The 16,819-nt window shown below is 42.0% G+C and overlaps 1 protein-coding gene across 1 annotated transcript in view; it reads left to right on the top strand.

Moving 5' to 3' along the window:
* Window positions 1–1,834: 1,834 nt before the first annotated feature.
* TGM5 (transglutaminase 5) overlaps window positions 1,835–16,819 on the top strand; it is a 48,450-nt gene continuing 33,465 nt past the window's right edge. The window contains exons 1-5 of the mRNA XM_021009274.1: window positions 1,835–1,840; window positions 2,419–2,629; window positions 2,729–2,974; window positions 8,916–9,034; window positions 14,895–15,023. Of these exons, the coding sequence (XP_020864933.1) occupies window positions 1,835–1,840; window positions 2,419–2,629; window positions 2,729–2,974; window positions 8,916–9,034; window positions 14,895–15,023 (711 nt within the window). The remainder of the gene's footprint in view (window positions 1,841–2,418; window positions 2,630–2,728; window positions 2,975–8,915; window positions 9,035–14,894; window positions 15,024–16,819) is intronic.

Below are 16,819 nucleotides of genomic sequence, written 5' to 3'. Positions count from 1 at the left end.
TATGAACTTGGATGGGAAAAAAACTACATTTTTAAATTTATGATATAAAAGAATCATTTCTGTAACATAGTACAATAAAAAAAAGATGATTGTACATGAAACTGCAAACCTACTGTTATTCTTTTCAAATATAAAACTATATAAATATTTTCTTCGTCCTCCACCCTAGAGATGGCTACCATTAGACACAAATATATATGGATATATGTATAGATATATATAATATATACATACACATATACACACACATACATATATATACATATATGTGTGTATATATATATTATTCTATATATACTTCTATTTATCAGTTCTTTCTCTGGATGCAGATAGCATCTTTCTTCACATGTCCTTTATAGTTAATTTGGGTATTTATAATAGTAAAATAGTCAAAGTTGTTCTTAAAACAATATTACTGTAACTATAAAAAATTAAAATTTTAAAAATATGTTTTAATTTTCATTAACTTTTGGTTTCCTTTTTAGTCCTGTGTATTTCATTTTATGTATTTAAAAACATGATTCTGGGGCCACCTAGGTGGCGCAGTGGATAGAGCACCGGCCCTGGATTCAGGAGGACCTGAGTTCAAATCCGGCCTCGGATACTTACTAGCTGTTTGACCCTGGGCAAATCACTTAACCCCATTGACTAACCCAAAAAAAGTACGCAATAAAAACATGATTCTGTGAAGTCACCAGACTGCTAAAGGGTCCCTGACACAAAATAAGTTAAGAATCTATTTATAAGATTGTTTACAAAAACCAAGTGAGGTGACAACATTTGGATCAGGGTGGTTGTGTCAGTGGGAATAGAAGGAAAATGATGGGGATGAGGAACCAAGGAGAAGAATTTCCATTCTGGATTTAATTCTCACCAACAAGGAAGAATCAATCAATAAGCATTTATTAAGCCTACTGTGTGCCAGGAGCTCTACTGGGCTCTAAGGATGCAAGTACAAAGAATGAAGCAATTCTTACTTGCAAGGATACCACGTCCTAATGGAGGAGATGAGCATTTATATAAATAGATACGGCATAAATATAAAAAAAAATAGTTAAATACAAGATAGTTTGGAAGGCAAGAGACTAGCAGATTGAGAAATCAGAAACGGCTTCTCCTGCAGAAGATGGTGCTTAAGCTGCATCTCAAAAGGAGAGGACTATGAAGCAGAAGCAAGGGGTGGGGAAGAGAGAGTATATGCCATAGGGGCAGCCAGGTGGTGCAGTGGATAGAGCACCGGCCCTGAAGTCAGGAGGACCTGAGTTCAAATCCAGCCTCAGACCAAACACTAGACACTTACTAGCTGTGTGACCTTGGGCAGGTCACTTAACCCCAATTGCCCCCCCCCCCAAAAGAGAGAGAGTATATGCCATGTAGGAAGAAGAGGAAAGACAGGTTGAGGATAGGATGGAACTGATGGGAACCCTGGGGGAAGTGACCCCTTCACGTTAGAATTTGTGACAAAAACTAAATACAGCTATGAAAAAAACCATCATTTAGATATCTGTAGAGCGTAATTCAGAGGGCCAGCCAGATGGCTCAGTGCTGGACCTAGAATCAGGAAGACTTGAGTTCAAATCCAGCCTCAGACATTTACTAGTTGTGTGACCCTGGGCAAGTCACTTCACCCTGTTTGCCTCAGTTTCCTCATCTGTAAAATGAGCAGGACAAGGAAATGGCAAACCACTCCAGTATCTGCCAAGAAAATCCCAAATGGGGTCACAAAGAGTTGCACGTGACTAAAACGACTGAACGACAAAAAGGAAAAACTTCCTATCAATTACAGCTGTCCCAAAGCAGAATGGGCTCCCTTGGGAGGTAGCAGCGTCCCCTCATGCAGGTAAGTTATAGAGGGAATTCTTGTTCAGGCGCAGACTGGGTGGTGCAGGCCAAGCTCTCTTCTAGCGCTGAGATTGTATGAAGCCTTCAAATATTTGAAGATAGACATTAAATCTTTTCTTCTCCAGGTTGTGTCATCTTCTATTCCATTTTATGCTTGAGAAGGAAGAACGGGGAGCCCCGGCTGCCCCAAATTAATTTTCTCGTCAGGGTCTGCCCCAAAGTGGAGGACGATAGCCCTGCAAGTCTGGTTTTATGAAGCACCCAGGACATGGGGCATCTTCCTGGTGGTGTATTCTTTCCTTAACCCTGTCACTTACGGGGACACTCAGGCTCTCTTGTCTCCAGGTTTTCCCACTTCAACAGAAGAGAAGAAGGGGGGCAGCTAGAGGGCGCAGTGGATAAAGCTCTGGCCTTGGAGTCAGGAGGACCTGAGTTCAAATCTGACCTCAGACACTTGACACTTACTAGCTGTGTGACCCTGGGCAAGTCACTTAACCCCTATGCCAAGCATTGGGGTTTGGTTCCCTAGCAGAAGAGCCGGGCTCCTCAGGCGAGTTAGGCTAGGCTAAAAGTCAGAGGGACGACCCTTGTTCTCTGCTGTTCACAGGGCTGGAGGTGTCTGTCTCTGACTTCCAGTGCTATCAGAACAACATGCAGCACCACACAGAGGAGATCAGTTTCCAGCGGCTCATAGTGCGCCGGGGCCAGGCCTTCTCCGTCACCCTGTACTTCAAGAACAGGGGATTCCAGTCGGACATGGACAAAATCATCTTCATCACAGAGACCGGTGAGTCTTCCCCCAAGAAGGGAACTGAAAGCTGGAGGGTGACTGGGAGACACCAGGCCCTGCTCTGGTCTCCTCACAAACGCTTGTGTTGGTCCTTAGGTCCGAAGCCTGACCTCTCCATGGGCACCCGAGCAGCATTCTCCGTAGAAGAGCCGAACTTCAAGAGTCCTTGGATAGCTCTGATCAAGTCCAGTGGGGCCAACTTCCTGGAAGTCAGTCTGTGCGCCCCGCCCATGGCCGCGATTGGTCAATACCTTCTGAAGGTTCACATCGATTCCTTCCAAGGACCAGTCTCAGCGTATCACCTTGGGGAGTTCATCCTTCTCTTCAATCCTTGGTGTCCAGGTAGGGATCAGTCATCAAGCCCCGCTCTCTCCCCTTTCTGTTGTTGTTCGGTTATTTCAGTCACGTCCAACTCTTTGTGGCCCCATTTGAGGTTTTCTTCACAAAGAGACTACAGTGGTTTGCCATTTCCTTCTTCATCTCCCTTTACAGATGAGGAAACTGAGGCAAACGGGGTTAAGTGACTTGCCCAGGGTTACACAGCTAGTAAGTATCTGAGGCCGGATTTGAACTCAGGTCTTCCTGACTCGGGTCCCAGAGCTCTATCCATTGCTCCACCTAGCTGCCCCTCCCCTTTCTGCTTATCTGTAATTATGATGGACTGTCCTTCAGTCCTTAGTCTTAATCCCCAGCATTTAGTCCCCATTCTCAAGCCCCCAATTCCAGGCATTAAGACACATGCACTCCAGGGGCTGGGAACCTTTAAAAATGATTTCATTTGAAAAAAAAATCCAACAACAATAACTGAAGACTATTAATGAATCCTCATATACATAAACCCTTTTTTGTCTGTGCCGATGACCGTACAGACCTGGCTGGAATTTTTTTATGGCTACTAGTACAACGGATTATATAGTGTTAGGATTATGTATTTAGAACTGTAAGGGATCTCAGAAGTCCAACCCCCTTTATTTTACAGAGAAGGAAACTAAGGCCAAAGAGGATCTGCGGCTTGCCCAAGTAAAGATCTGAACCTAGGTGTTCTCATGTCAAATCCAGAGCTCTTTCCTTGTATATCTGGGTACATGTGTGTATCCACACACATACGTAATACACAAATTCATTTTTCAAACTGCTCTCATGTTATATCATTTGATCCTCAGAACAATCTGACGACATTCGTGACAATAGCAATACACATTACTGTGACCACTTGACAGATAAGGAAACTGAAGCTTAGAGAGTGGAGTGAACAAATATTTATTAAGTGCTTACTATGTGCCAGGCACTGTGCTAAATGCTGGGGATTCAAAGAAAGTTCTTGAAAAGTTTGTAAATAAAAGGTTTTTTAATTTTAAAAAAAGCCCCTGCCCTCAAGGAGCTTACATTCTAACGGAGAAGGCAACATACAAAATAACTAGGAACATATAAGATCTATAAATGGAAGCCACATGTAGAGTGGAGATGAGGGGATCAGGAAACACCTCTTGGATTTTGAGCTGAGTCTTAAAGGAAGCTAAGAAAGCTAACAGCCGTAGGTGAGAAATTAGGGCAAATGACTTTGTCCAGGAGGACAGCTACACCGACCTTGGAGTCAAGAGGATCCGAGTTCAAATCCGGCCTCAGATGCTTGGCACTTACTAGCTGTGTGACCCTGGGCAAGTCACTTAACCCATTGTCTAACCAAAAAAACAAACAAACAAATGAATGACTTGTCCAGGGTTACTGAGCGAGTGCCTGGTGGAGCTATGATTAGAGTCCAAGTCTCCTGACTCCTGGTTTCTGCTGCCCCTATAGTAGCACCATGTTATACCCACTAGATCATACCCTTTCTTTAGGCCACTGCCATTTCTGACTAAGACACGTTGTTATTAAGGACCTTTGTCCTTAATTGGGTCAGAGCATGGCTGCCAATATGTAGTCAGAGACTTAGACTTCTCTCTCTGGGCCTTCCTTCTCAGGTGCTACTCCATGTTATGCAACAATAGGCATATCCAAGGTCACTAGACAAGTTTGTCAATGTTTTTCTAAAATGAGGTGCTCAAGACTGAATACAATGCTCCAGACTGTCGCCTGACTAAGGCAGAGTAAACCAGGACTGTCGCCTCCCTTGTTCCAGACACTGACTGATGCATCTGCTAACAGCAGCCTGTGATTGCATTTTGACAGCCTTTGGGGGATCCCATGCCACACTGCTAGTGTATATTGAGTTTCTAGTCCCTTAAATCCCCTCAAGTTTATTCACGTGAACTGTTGCCTTGCTATGCTTCCCCAATCCTGTCCTTGGGTAACTGACTTTTGGAATACTAAATGTCAGACTTTAATTTTTTTTTTTTAGAGCAGACCTGAGATTTCCGCTGTTACTGGGAATTCCCAGTGAGAAAACTGCACGATCAGTACCTACTCTTGTACCTTAGAGAGTTTCCCCGGGGGCACAGAAAGGTTAAATGACTTACCCAGGGTCACACAGCCAGAATATGTCATAAGTGGGACTTGAACTGAAGTGTTCTTGACTCTAAGGAGAGCGCTCTATCATCATGCTGAGCTGCCTCTCTTTACGTCACCACTTAGCCTCATAATTCAGCCCTAGACACTATTTGTGGGACTCTGAGCAAGTCACTCTGCCTGCCTCAGTTTTCCTCAACTGTAAAATGGGGATCAATAATAGCATCTACCTCATAGAGTGGTTATAAAGATCAAATGAGATACTATTTGTAAAGTACTTCACACAGTGCCTGGCACATAGTAGGTACTTAATAAATGCTTGTTCCCTCCCCCCCCATTAAATTAAGTCTTCTAGAAAAGGCCCAGTGTTCCAGCCTGTCAAGCTCTTTTCACACATCGACTCAGTCTTTCACCCCATTAGTTATCCCTCCCAGCTTTGAGTCATCGAATTGTAGAATCCAGGAATGGGAAGGGACTTCAAGCCTAATCTGTTTTTAATGGTATGGATATTTATCTGTGCCATCTGTAGATGAGAACATCTATCTGGTTCTTGTTCGTAATGAATATATTTATTAGTAATGTATAAACCACAGCCCTTGAACTTTCTAAAAACAAATCTAGATCAAAGCAGAGAGCCAAGCTAATCCAACTCCTACCACAATCACAAATCTTCTTTATGTCATCAGCAAAAGATCACCCAATTTTCTCTTGAAGATCACCAATGATAAGCAATTCTCTGTCTCCTGAGTCAACTCTTACAGGTTTTTCCTCCCACGTAACATAAGGCGAGACTTAGGATCACAGAACTAGGGCTAGAAGGGCCCTCCTAAGCTATCTGGTCCAACCTTATTTTACAGAGGGGGAAACTGAGGCCCAGGAACATTGAGTGACTTAGCCACAGTCACACAGGTAGTCAGTGTAAGGAGTAGGATTTTAACTAAGGTGTTCTGATTCCAGAATCAGTATTCTTTCCTCTATATATCACCTCCCCGCCCATATTAGGTCATAGAATAAACTGTCCTTTCCAAAACATGAGCATCATTGCAGGTATTTTTCCAGTTTGCCAGCATGCCTGACTAGTAAAAATTGAGAAGTGTGTTGGTTGTTCTGGTGGATTGAACAATATGGGGCTGTTCAGCTGGGCCCAAGGCTAGAGTTTGAGTGATCTCTTGAAATAAAATGTCAGATCTTAAAAAAAAAGAAAGAGAGGAGGAGTAATAACACAGAAGACAAGGGATGCTTAAGTACTTGAGATCCAACGTTTGAAAGACGGCATCATGTAGTTGAGAAATAACTAGATTATAAATTTCTTGAGTGTGAGGGCCACACCTTTGACTGCTTTTGAAACCCCAGCTGTGCTTCTTACAATGTTACATGCAGCATATATCTAAGTGGTAGCCAGGATGGATGAGTATTCATTCTCATTTTAATGTGACAATTTTTTTTTATGTTATCCAGCATTTTTTGCTGGATAACATAATTCAAGGGTGGTGTATCACATGGTATGTTACTGTTAGATCCATTCTTCAGAGAGCAAGAGCCAGATGTTCTCACCCGAAAACAGCGCAGATATCTGTAACATCAAACGCAGATTAGCTGTCAAACTAGAAAAACACTTCAAATTCCTTCTTCTGAAGAGTTACCATGACAGAAGATGATAGTTGAGATTTTATTGGACGTTTAGGATGAAATTTGTTGATTTTAAAATAAGAATATATCTGAAAATATTCTTTAAACCTAAAACGATAACTTTTAGTTGCAGATTTGTTATCCCCAGTGTTCTAAGAACTCTGTCTCCGGTTTCATCCATGTTCCTCTTCTCTCCTCTCATCTATCTCACCATGTCGTTGTAAGAAGCAAGTGATCTATGTAAAGTGCAATGTAATTTTTATCTGTTCTCTTCTTCCTCCTACTCCTTCAATGATGTCACTCTCTGTTATTCTTTCTTTGTCTTTGCTTGCTGGTATATGTCTCTCTGTGCCTCTGTCTTTCTGTTTCTGTCTCTCTCCCTCTATATGTCTCTCCTTTTCTCTTTCTCTTCCTTAGGGCAATTGTTAGATGGTAATGTCTTCAGAACTGCTTGGCATCTTCATTTTTCCACACATACAACATTTATTAACAAATCCCCATCAGGCACCCCATAGATGAGATAATATTTTATCCTAGACCAAATATAAGGGTAGTCATAACCTACCCATCCAATAAATGCACAGTGAGCATACAAATAGGCATTGGAGGGGTGGGGGTGGAATCATAAACAGTATGGTGATGGGAGAGTCATGGCAAATCTCACTGGTAGCGCTTCCTACATTGCTGCACCCAGTGTTCTGGCCCATTTCAGTTCTCAAAGTAATGCAGGGGTAGAGGGCAAAGGGTATTGGGGAGAGGAGAGAGAAAAAAGTTGAAATCAAGAGTAGCAACAACTATCACTCTCATCTGTTGACATCTATTGGTTAGAAAATAGCATGACAATGTGAAAATGGGTTTAATAGGAATGCATACGTAGAGCCTATATCAGATTGTATGCCGTCTTGGGGAGGGAGGGGGAGAAAATTTAAAATTCAAAAGCTTATGGAAGTGAATGTTGAAAACTAAAAATAAATCAATGAAAGTTAAGAAAAGAAATAAAACGAAAAAAAAGGGAAAATAGCATGACAACAAAAGGGGCATTAAGAGTAGCCACTGCTACTGTACTTCCTGACTTCCAGGAGGTCTGTCTAGACATGAAACAGATCCCACGTGTTCTGTCCTTTCTAAGTCGACCTCCAGACTTCAAGGGTGGTGCACCACATGGCACATTACTGTTAAACTCCAGGCTTCTCTCTCCACAAGCAGCAGTCCCTTCTCTCCCGTTCTCCTTCCCCTTCCCCACTTGAACCTTCTCTCTGAGACTACTTCCTGCCGACCCTGCATATATCTCGTATGCACATAGTTGTTTGCATGTTGTCTGTCTCCCTAATTAGAATGTGAGCTCCTTGAAGACAGGGACCTCATTTTTGTCTTTTTCGTGTCCTTAAGGCTGAGCACATGCTGTTATTGTTCAGTTGTGTTTGACTTTCTGTGACCCCCACGTGGGATTTTCTTGGCAAAGATACTGCAGTGCTTTGCCAATCCATTCTCCACTGAGTTAAGGCAAATAGAGGTTAAGTGACTTGCTATGGGTCACACAGCTACTGAGAGTCTGAGGCCAGATTTGAACTCAGGTCTTCCTGACTCCAGGTCCAGCGCTCTTATCCATTGAGTCACCTAGCTGCAGTGTTTGATAAATGCTTGTGAACTGACTCACTCTAAAGGAGGGAGATTGGGTCTGTAAGTAGTATCTGGGAAACACCATTGGCTCAAAGAAGAGTGCTCCAAACCCTGATCCGTGACTTAGAGTTGGAGCAATCTCTGCTTCAGCTTGTAACTGTTGATGGCAGGAGCTCTCCAGGGTCCCCAAAGAGGAACGCTTCTTAGAAAGGCAGCCCTCCATGTACCTCCATGGAAAAAATTCTGATATCTTTGGACCTGTGAGTCTGGAGGGCTTGGAGAGGCAGATAAGGCCAGTGTGAAGAGTGAGATACAGACATGGGAATGGCAGCACAGTACAGCAGAAATAACACTGGCTTGAGAATCAGAAGCCCCAGAATTGAGTCTCATCTCTACCCTCATTATCTGTGTAATCTTGAAAAAGTCACAACGTCTCTGAACTTGTTTCCTCATCTGAAAAAAATGAGGGCCCTATGATACTGCCCACTTTGCAGGGTTGTTGTGAGGAAAGTGCTTTGTAAAAACCTGGTATAAATGTGAATTATTATTATTAATCTCTCTGTCGTATCTCCTGCTCTAATTTCTAAAGCTGATGAAGTCTATTTAGAAAGTGAGCCTCAGAGACAGGAATACATCATGAATGATCATGGCTTCATCTACCAGGGTAACAAGAACTGGATCCGTCCATGTCCATGGAACTATGGTCAGGTAAGCCCCATTCTAGCCAAGCATGTAAGCCTCCATCATATGCTCCTATGGTCATTGCTTCCTTCTCTAGACTCTCAGCCTATGACTGCTACTGCCCAGCCACTTAATCACCTCTGTCTACTCCACCTGCAACCTTCAGTCATTTCTTCCAGGTTGACGTTAGCCTTGGGTGAAGGGGAGGTAGAACACGGATGGTAGCCAAAGCAAGGCCTAAGTCTTGTGGAAGGGGACTGGGTATAACTCATAAGTAACTCCTCCCAGCCCAGCTCAGCCCAAGAATACCGGACATTTCTATAATGAGAACAGTATCAGAAGCCTGCAAGAGGCTTCTGTGGAGTGAATGCATTGACCCAAAAGAGAACTTTCTGAGTTCAGTGCTTTGCTAGATGCTCCCAAGATATTGGTACGGTGGAAAGAGAGTCAGATTTGGAGACAGAAGACCTGAGTTCAAATCATGACTCTGCCACTTGTTACCTGGGTAACCAAAGAAAAGTTGCATAACATCTCTGAGCCTCTGTTCCTCAATTGCAAAATGAGGGACTAGATGAGATGGTATAAACGGTTCCTTTCTTCTGTCAACCAATCAATGGGTATTTATTAGTGTCTACTATGTGTCTGAAGACAGATTTGAACTCAGGTCTTCAGCAGCTGGGTGTCACAGTGGATAGAGCACCAGACCTAAAGTCAGGAAGACATCTACCTGAGCTCAAATGTGGCCTCAGACACTTACTAGCTGTGTGACCCTGGGCAAGTCACTTAACCCTGTTTGCCTCAGTTTCCTCATCTGGAAAATGAACTGGAGAAAGAAATAGCAAACCACTCTGGTACCTTTGCCAAAAAAACCTCCAAATGGAGTCACGTGGAGTCGGGCACGAATGAAACAACTCAAAAACAACAACAACAGAAAACTATGTGTCCAGCACCGTGCAAGGTGCTAGGGATGCAAGTAAAAGGAATGAAACAATCCTTCCTCTGGAGGAGTTTGCATTCGAATGTCAGGGGAGATGACAAATACACACAAAAATGTATGCAGCACAAATATGAAGTGAATAAATACAAATAGAGACAAAGTAGTAAACTACAAGGTCATTTGAGAGGAAGGGCATGAGCCATTGGAAGGATCATGAAAGATTTCATGCACGAGATGGTGTTTAAGCTTCATCTCAAAGGAAAGGAGGGATGTGATGAGGTGGAGGTAGGGAACGTTCTAGGTACAGGGGCTGCTGGCCAGTACAAAGACCTAGAGACAAGAAACTGAAGAACAGAGAGAAGGCCAGGTGGGCTGGCTCACTGAGTTGGGGAGGGAGAATAATGTACAATGAGGCCAGAAAGGTAGATTGGGGCCATTTCCAGCTCTGAAGCTATGATGTTTTAGTCATGTGCACATGAACCTGGAGTTACAAGTGGTACTGAGTCACGGGTCCTGCCGTAGTCATGTTGGGTGTGACATCTTTTGTTGTAGCTCCTTAAAAGGTTTCATGTCAGTTGCCTCATTTTCTGCGGGCACCTCTTATTATCATTAGCATACATGAGGAAGCTCAGTGTCATTGTGGGGACCACTGCTCCAATATTTTTCTCCCATGAATCCAAGGTACATGATTGAAAAGCAGTTAAAGTGTTGAAGTGAGGAGAGCACTGGGTTTGGATTCAGGAAGACCTGAATTAAAATCCAGCCTCAGACACTTGAGCAAGGCACTTACACCTCTATTTGCCTCAATTTCCTCAACTGTAAAATGAGAATAATAATAGCACCTACCTTCCAGGGTTATTGCGAGGATAAAATGAAATAATATTTGTAAAACACTCAGCATTGTGCTTGGAACATAGTAGGCATTCTATGAAAGCTATTTATTATTATCAATATCTTATCCCTTACCTCTCCACCCCCTAACAATAACACTTTAAAAGCTTCCCCCAAACTAAACCTTGAAATCTGGTCTGGGACTCTTGCAAAGGATCAGAATGGGACCAAGTCACTAATCCTACAGAGTGACGTTCTCTAGGCTGATTTCTGGGATAGGCAATAGTGGGACAGTCATGAGGGTTCATTTCTAAGCTAAGCTGCGAGTATGGAGAGGGTCCTCATTCAGTCTGGTTTCATCCTGACCTGGATCCCTTATGGACCTCTCCAAAGAGGATTCTAGAACTGTCTTCCTCCTTCATGACTTTCAGGTCCTGGTTGTTTCAGCTATGAGCCCAAATGGGTATCACGGTCCTTCCTTAGCCCTAAACCAAATCAAAGGGTCCAGAGCCCCCCAGCAAAATGGATCTCACCTAATCACAGGGCAGCAAGAAACTTCTAGAGGCAACTGACTGACCCACAGTTAACTGGCCCAGTGTAAACTTGTAAATGGTAAACTTGTATGTTTACCATTGTGGTGAAAAAGGAGTCAGGGATCACTTTTTTTCTGTGTCCCAAGTCTTTTCCACTTTCCTTTTCTCTCTCTGGGAAATCCAGAGCAACCTCTCTAGCTTCCACCACTGGGAACTGGGTGTGAAGGTCATTTTCTCTTGTTACCATCTTTTTTTCCCTAAAATACAATGTCTCTATTCCTGACACTAGATTTTTCTAATCAAATTGTTCTAATCTAAATATTTTTATCTTTTGCCTTAAATCCATGTCTGAGCAGCTAGAGGCCTTTCTAATCACTCCCAAAGAGAAAGGAATAACATTTTTCAGTCAGGGTTTTTCAGGGGTGTGTTGGTAAATGTTTAACAACCTGCTCTCCAGGGGAAAATGTATGCACAATACACTTTTTAAGATTAATCTGCATTATTAACATTCCCTTTCTTAAATCCAAACAATAAATGAAGCCCTAATTTGTTGTGTCTGCCAACTTCCAGAATGTAAATGCTCACTCTGAAAATCTGGCTCCTGTAAGCCGGTTTGAGCTGTCTCCAGCAAACCCCTGAGGTTATATAGGAGGTCTGTAGCGTGCCTAAGTGGAAAATACTCATAATGATCATATGACAAGCAGAATGATTTCCAGGGTGTGTGTGTTTTGTTTTGTATTGGCTTTTGCTGATGACTTTGAAAATTTTGGCACAGTGCAAAGAACACCAGATTTAGAGTCAAAAGACCCAATTTTATCTCCCAGTTCTGCCAATTCTTACCTACTGTGACCTTGGGCAAGTCACTCTCTAACTTTGCTGAGCCTCAGTTTCTACATTTGTAAAATGATGGGGTTGGACTAAATGGCCTTGAATGTCCCTTCCAGCTCTGGATCTAATGATCCTAAAATCATATGACTTGACAGGCTCTGGGGTTCCTTCAAGCTCTAAAACTATAACTAAAAGCAATAGCTGAAGATGAATTGTTCTAGCAGGTGGCAGAAAGAGATAACACAATTTTCAATCCAATTAAAAAATATTTGTCAAGCACTTGCTATGAGCAAGGCACTGTTCTAGGTGTTGGGGATACAACCATAAGAAAACAAATTTAGAGAGTGCTTTTTAAAGGTGTACAAAGCACTTTTCTCATGACAATCCTATAAAGTAGGTGATACAAGTGTTATCTCCATTTTTCAGATGAGGAAACCAAATTGCCCATGGTCACATATCTAGTAAAATGTCACCTGCAAGACACTTACCCAGGTCTTCTAATTCTCTTAAGTACTCTTTCCATTATACATCCCATGCTGGAAAAGAACTCAGTCTCTGCCCTCAAACAGTGTGTGATCTAGAAATCAACCAACAAACATTTATAAAGTGCCTATTATGTATATGTCAGGCACTGTCAGGTACTAGGGGTACAAAGAGAGAAGTTAATACACAGTCCCTGGCTGCTAGGAACTTAAATTCTATTGGGCAAGACAGCATGTACATATGTAGGTATATACAAAAAATAGATACAAAGTGATGGGACAGAGTGGAGGACGATCAGGGAAGACTTCATGTAGAAGACAGTGCTTGGGTTTAGATTCATAGGAGATTAGGGTTTCTAAGAGGTGAAAGTCAGCCTGAGAGATTTATTAAGACAGGTATGGATTCTAGCTGGAGTAGAGCGGGGGTAGTGGTGGTAAGGTAACCAGGAAGGAAAAGATGCCACTCGGTAGAGATGTGAGGGGGTCTCGAAGAGTCAGACACAACTGAAAAACGACCGACCAGAAAACCACAAGAGATGTGACAGGAGTCCACTTTCAGCATGGGGAAGCTGGCTGAGCTGAAAGAATAGTTCAGTTTGGTTGGAGCGTAGAGTATACAGAAAGGAGTGGGCTAAAATTTAGACCTGTAGCCAAATTATGAAGGGCCTTGAATGGCACGGAATTAGCTATAAAAGGAAATGTTGACTAATGTAGAGATAAATGTGGATGCAGTCTTGATAATGTGGACAAGTAAATGGGGATTTTTTAATTGTCCAATCTGCAAGAAAACCCACTGAGGCAGAGCTCTGAGCTCATGGCCCATGGTCCCCTGTAATTAAGTGGACAACAGCTCTTCCTCATGATCTGAGATGCCCCCTTCCTTCAGTACCTTATTTTTATAAGGTTTGATAGTAGTTTTGATACCTGAACACTCTACAAGGGCTACACAAAATACAGAATTCCACTGGTTGATAGACCTTGCTTCAAGGGCCAAAAATGATGTATCAGCCCAAAAAATGGCATGTCAGCAGGGTGGTCTTGGGTTGGGAGAAGCATGGGGCATCTCCACTGCCTAAGTAGTCAGAAGATGGTCAGAAGATGGTCACCTGCTCATCATGGACAAGAGTGAGTGGTTCAGAGGTACAAAAATAAGTTGGGGGACTTTCCATGTAATTGAGTCACCTCTGCCATGCTAGGTTTGGTCACCATAACAAGAAAAAACGAGGGTGGCGTGCCTCTAGTCAGCTTCCTAAGATTAAACAAATGAACTTACAATCTTCAGTTCATAGCTCTGGGGCCTAATATACAGAACTTATAATCACTATCCCTATGGAATCACATCCCACTGATCAGTACTGATTGGCATAGAGTAGGGGTCCACATGAATTTTCTCTCCTATAAATCCCATCCTAGGCCAAGCATGAAAGCCGCCATTATGATGTGCTCTAGTAGAGATCCTTCTCTTAGCCCCATAATTCATGACTGCTGCTGCCAAGCAACCATCTCTGACTACCACACCCTGGACCCCTCAGGATAAGGAGATGGAGAAGAAGCGAATGAATAGATGGGAAGTGGAAGCCAAACCTCAAAATTATTTTTTCCACAATCGAATAAGCTGGAAAGAACATGAGCTGTAAATCAAAAACAAGTCATTCAAGGCTCTTCACAATCTGATGCCAGCCTTATCTCACACTACTCCCTTTCATATACTCTACCCTCTACCCTCCAGCCAAACTAAACTGGTCTACTTACTCTTCCAAAGACTTGTCCCACCCTTTCCCCAGTTCCATGCCTTTGATTATGCTTTACCTAGAATACTCTCCCCACTCTCTACCTCCCATCTCTCTACTTATTGAAATCCTTCCCACCCTTCAATAACTATTGCAGAAGCTACCTCTTCCTGAAGCCGGCCCTGATCTTCCTCCCATCCTGATCCCCAGCCAGAAATAATCTCTCCATGGCTTTCCCATAATATTTGGTTTAGCTTTTTCTCCTAAGAACTTATTCAAATGTATTTAATAGTTATTGACATATCTGTACTAGCTCCTCAACCAGTCTACAGACTACTCGAATGGCAGAAATTCTGCCAGACTCATCTTACTGCTGCTAAATATATACTAATATAAAAACAAAATACATACTAATAACAAAGTAATTGGGGGAGGAAGGTGCAAGCAAATGGAGGTTGAGGGAAGGGGATACATAGAGATATATTCATACATGTACATTTTTCCCATGGCTTCCTGAACTAATCTCCTAAATCCCTCCCATTGCAGTTTGAAGAAAATATCATAGACATTTGCCTGAAGCTATTAGAGAAGAGTTTGAATTTTCAAGTTGATCCAGCCATGGACTGTGCACTGCGGGGAAGCTCCGTGTACATCAGCAGGGTCGTCAGCGCCATGGTGAGAGAAGGTTCTGACTCTATAATCAGCAAGAGCTGACCATATTCTACTTTAGAAATCTCCAAGGAGGGAAGAGTGGGGAGGACTCAGTGCTCTGGAAGGAGCTTTTTAGTTGCCTTTTAGTTGAGATTCGAGAGGGAACATAGGTAATAGGTCTTCTCAACTAAAGAATTCCAGCTGCAGAGCCTCTGGTTATACATCCTCATTCCCATTAGTTCTGAATTTTATCCTTTGGGAGAAGTTTAGCTCAGAGAGTTAGGAAACTGCCCTGTGGTTTCTAAATTTCATTCATACTGAAGTATTAAAAAAAAACCCAGCAGTCAAATGTCAAACCTGTTAAGAGGTAGAGAAAAAGGGGCAGCTAGGTGGTGCAGTGGATACAGCACTGGCCCTGGATTCAGGAGATCCTGAGTTCAAATCCGGCCTCAGACACATAACACTTACTAGCTGTGTGACCCTGGGCAAGTCACTTAACCCCACTGCCTAGCAAAAAAAAAAAAAAAGAGGTAGAGAAAAAAATAGGAAATAAGACCAGTTAATTAATTAACAAAGGAATACTTAACATAACAAGAAAGTCCTCCAGAAAAGATAAAGTCAGACAGTTTAGGCTTCCTAATTTAGGTTACAAACCCCATCTCCTTGGAGAGTAATGCTTCTTAGAAGCATCAAATTAATTAATTAAATAATTGTAATGACCAGTTTATCAGGGTAAATGTATAATGACCCATCCTGGCCCAGAGAAGAGATGAGGAAATGTTTCCCCCTGTTTCCTTGGAGAGCTGGGAGCCTATGGGTACAGAATGTTGCATATGCTGTCAAATATGGTTGCCTTATCAATTGTTTTTGCCTAATTGTTTTCCTTTGTTACAAGGGGAAGTCTTCGTTCTGGGCCTCATGGGAGTTGGGTACCTCCAGAAATAATTAATATAAAAACAAAAAGCACCAATACAGAAAGAAATGAATATTTCTACCAGAGAATTGGTGATAAAGCATACCTCCTTCCTCTTCATAGAGAACTGGTAGAATACAGGTACAAAATGAAGCTTACATTGTCAGATATAGTGAAAAGTCTGTTTGGGAAGGCATGTATAGAAAGCAGCTGTTCTGAAAATAATCTGGGGGTTTTAGGGGACCACAATCCCAATATGAGCCATCAGTGTGATCTGGCAACCCAAAAGTTAATGCAATCTTGGACTGCATTAGGAAGGGATATCTATATCTATACTTCTATATCTATCGATGGATGGATAGATAGATATAGACATAGAGATATCCATATCTCCACCTAGATATAGAGAAAGAGATGTCTATATCTATCTATCCATCCATCGATAGATATAGAAGTATAGATATCTCTTTCTCTATATCTAGGTGGAGATATGGATATCTCTATGTCTATATCTATCTATCCATCCATCGATAGATATAGAAGTATAGATATCTCTTTCTCTATATCTAGGTGGAGATATGGATATCTCTATGTCTATATCTATCTATCCATCCATCGATAGATATAGAAGTATAGATATCTCTTTCTCTATATCTAGGTGGAGATATGGATATCTCTATGTCTATATCTATCTATCCATCCATCGATAGATATAGACATAGAGATATCCATATCTCCACCTAGATATAGAGAAAGAGATATCTCTATCTCTATAGAGATGTCTATAAATACATATTTATATATATTTATCTATGTATCTCCATAGCTATAAAGAGAGATATAGTGAGATCAGATATCTCTATATAAATATGTGTATCTATAGATACAAATAGATATATAGATACAC

Source organism: Phascolarctos cinereus, unplaced genomic scaffold (assembly GCF_003287225.1).
Source record: "Phascolarctos cinereus isolate Bilbo 61053 unplaced genomic scaffold, phaCin_HiC Scaffold_3;HRSCAF=262, whole genome shotgun sequence".
Taxonomy (NCBI): Eukaryota; Metazoa; Chordata; class Mammalia; order Diprotodontia; family Phascolarctidae; genus Phascolarctos; species Phascolarctos cinereus.
This window is presented reverse-complemented; position numbering and strand designations above follow the sequence as displayed.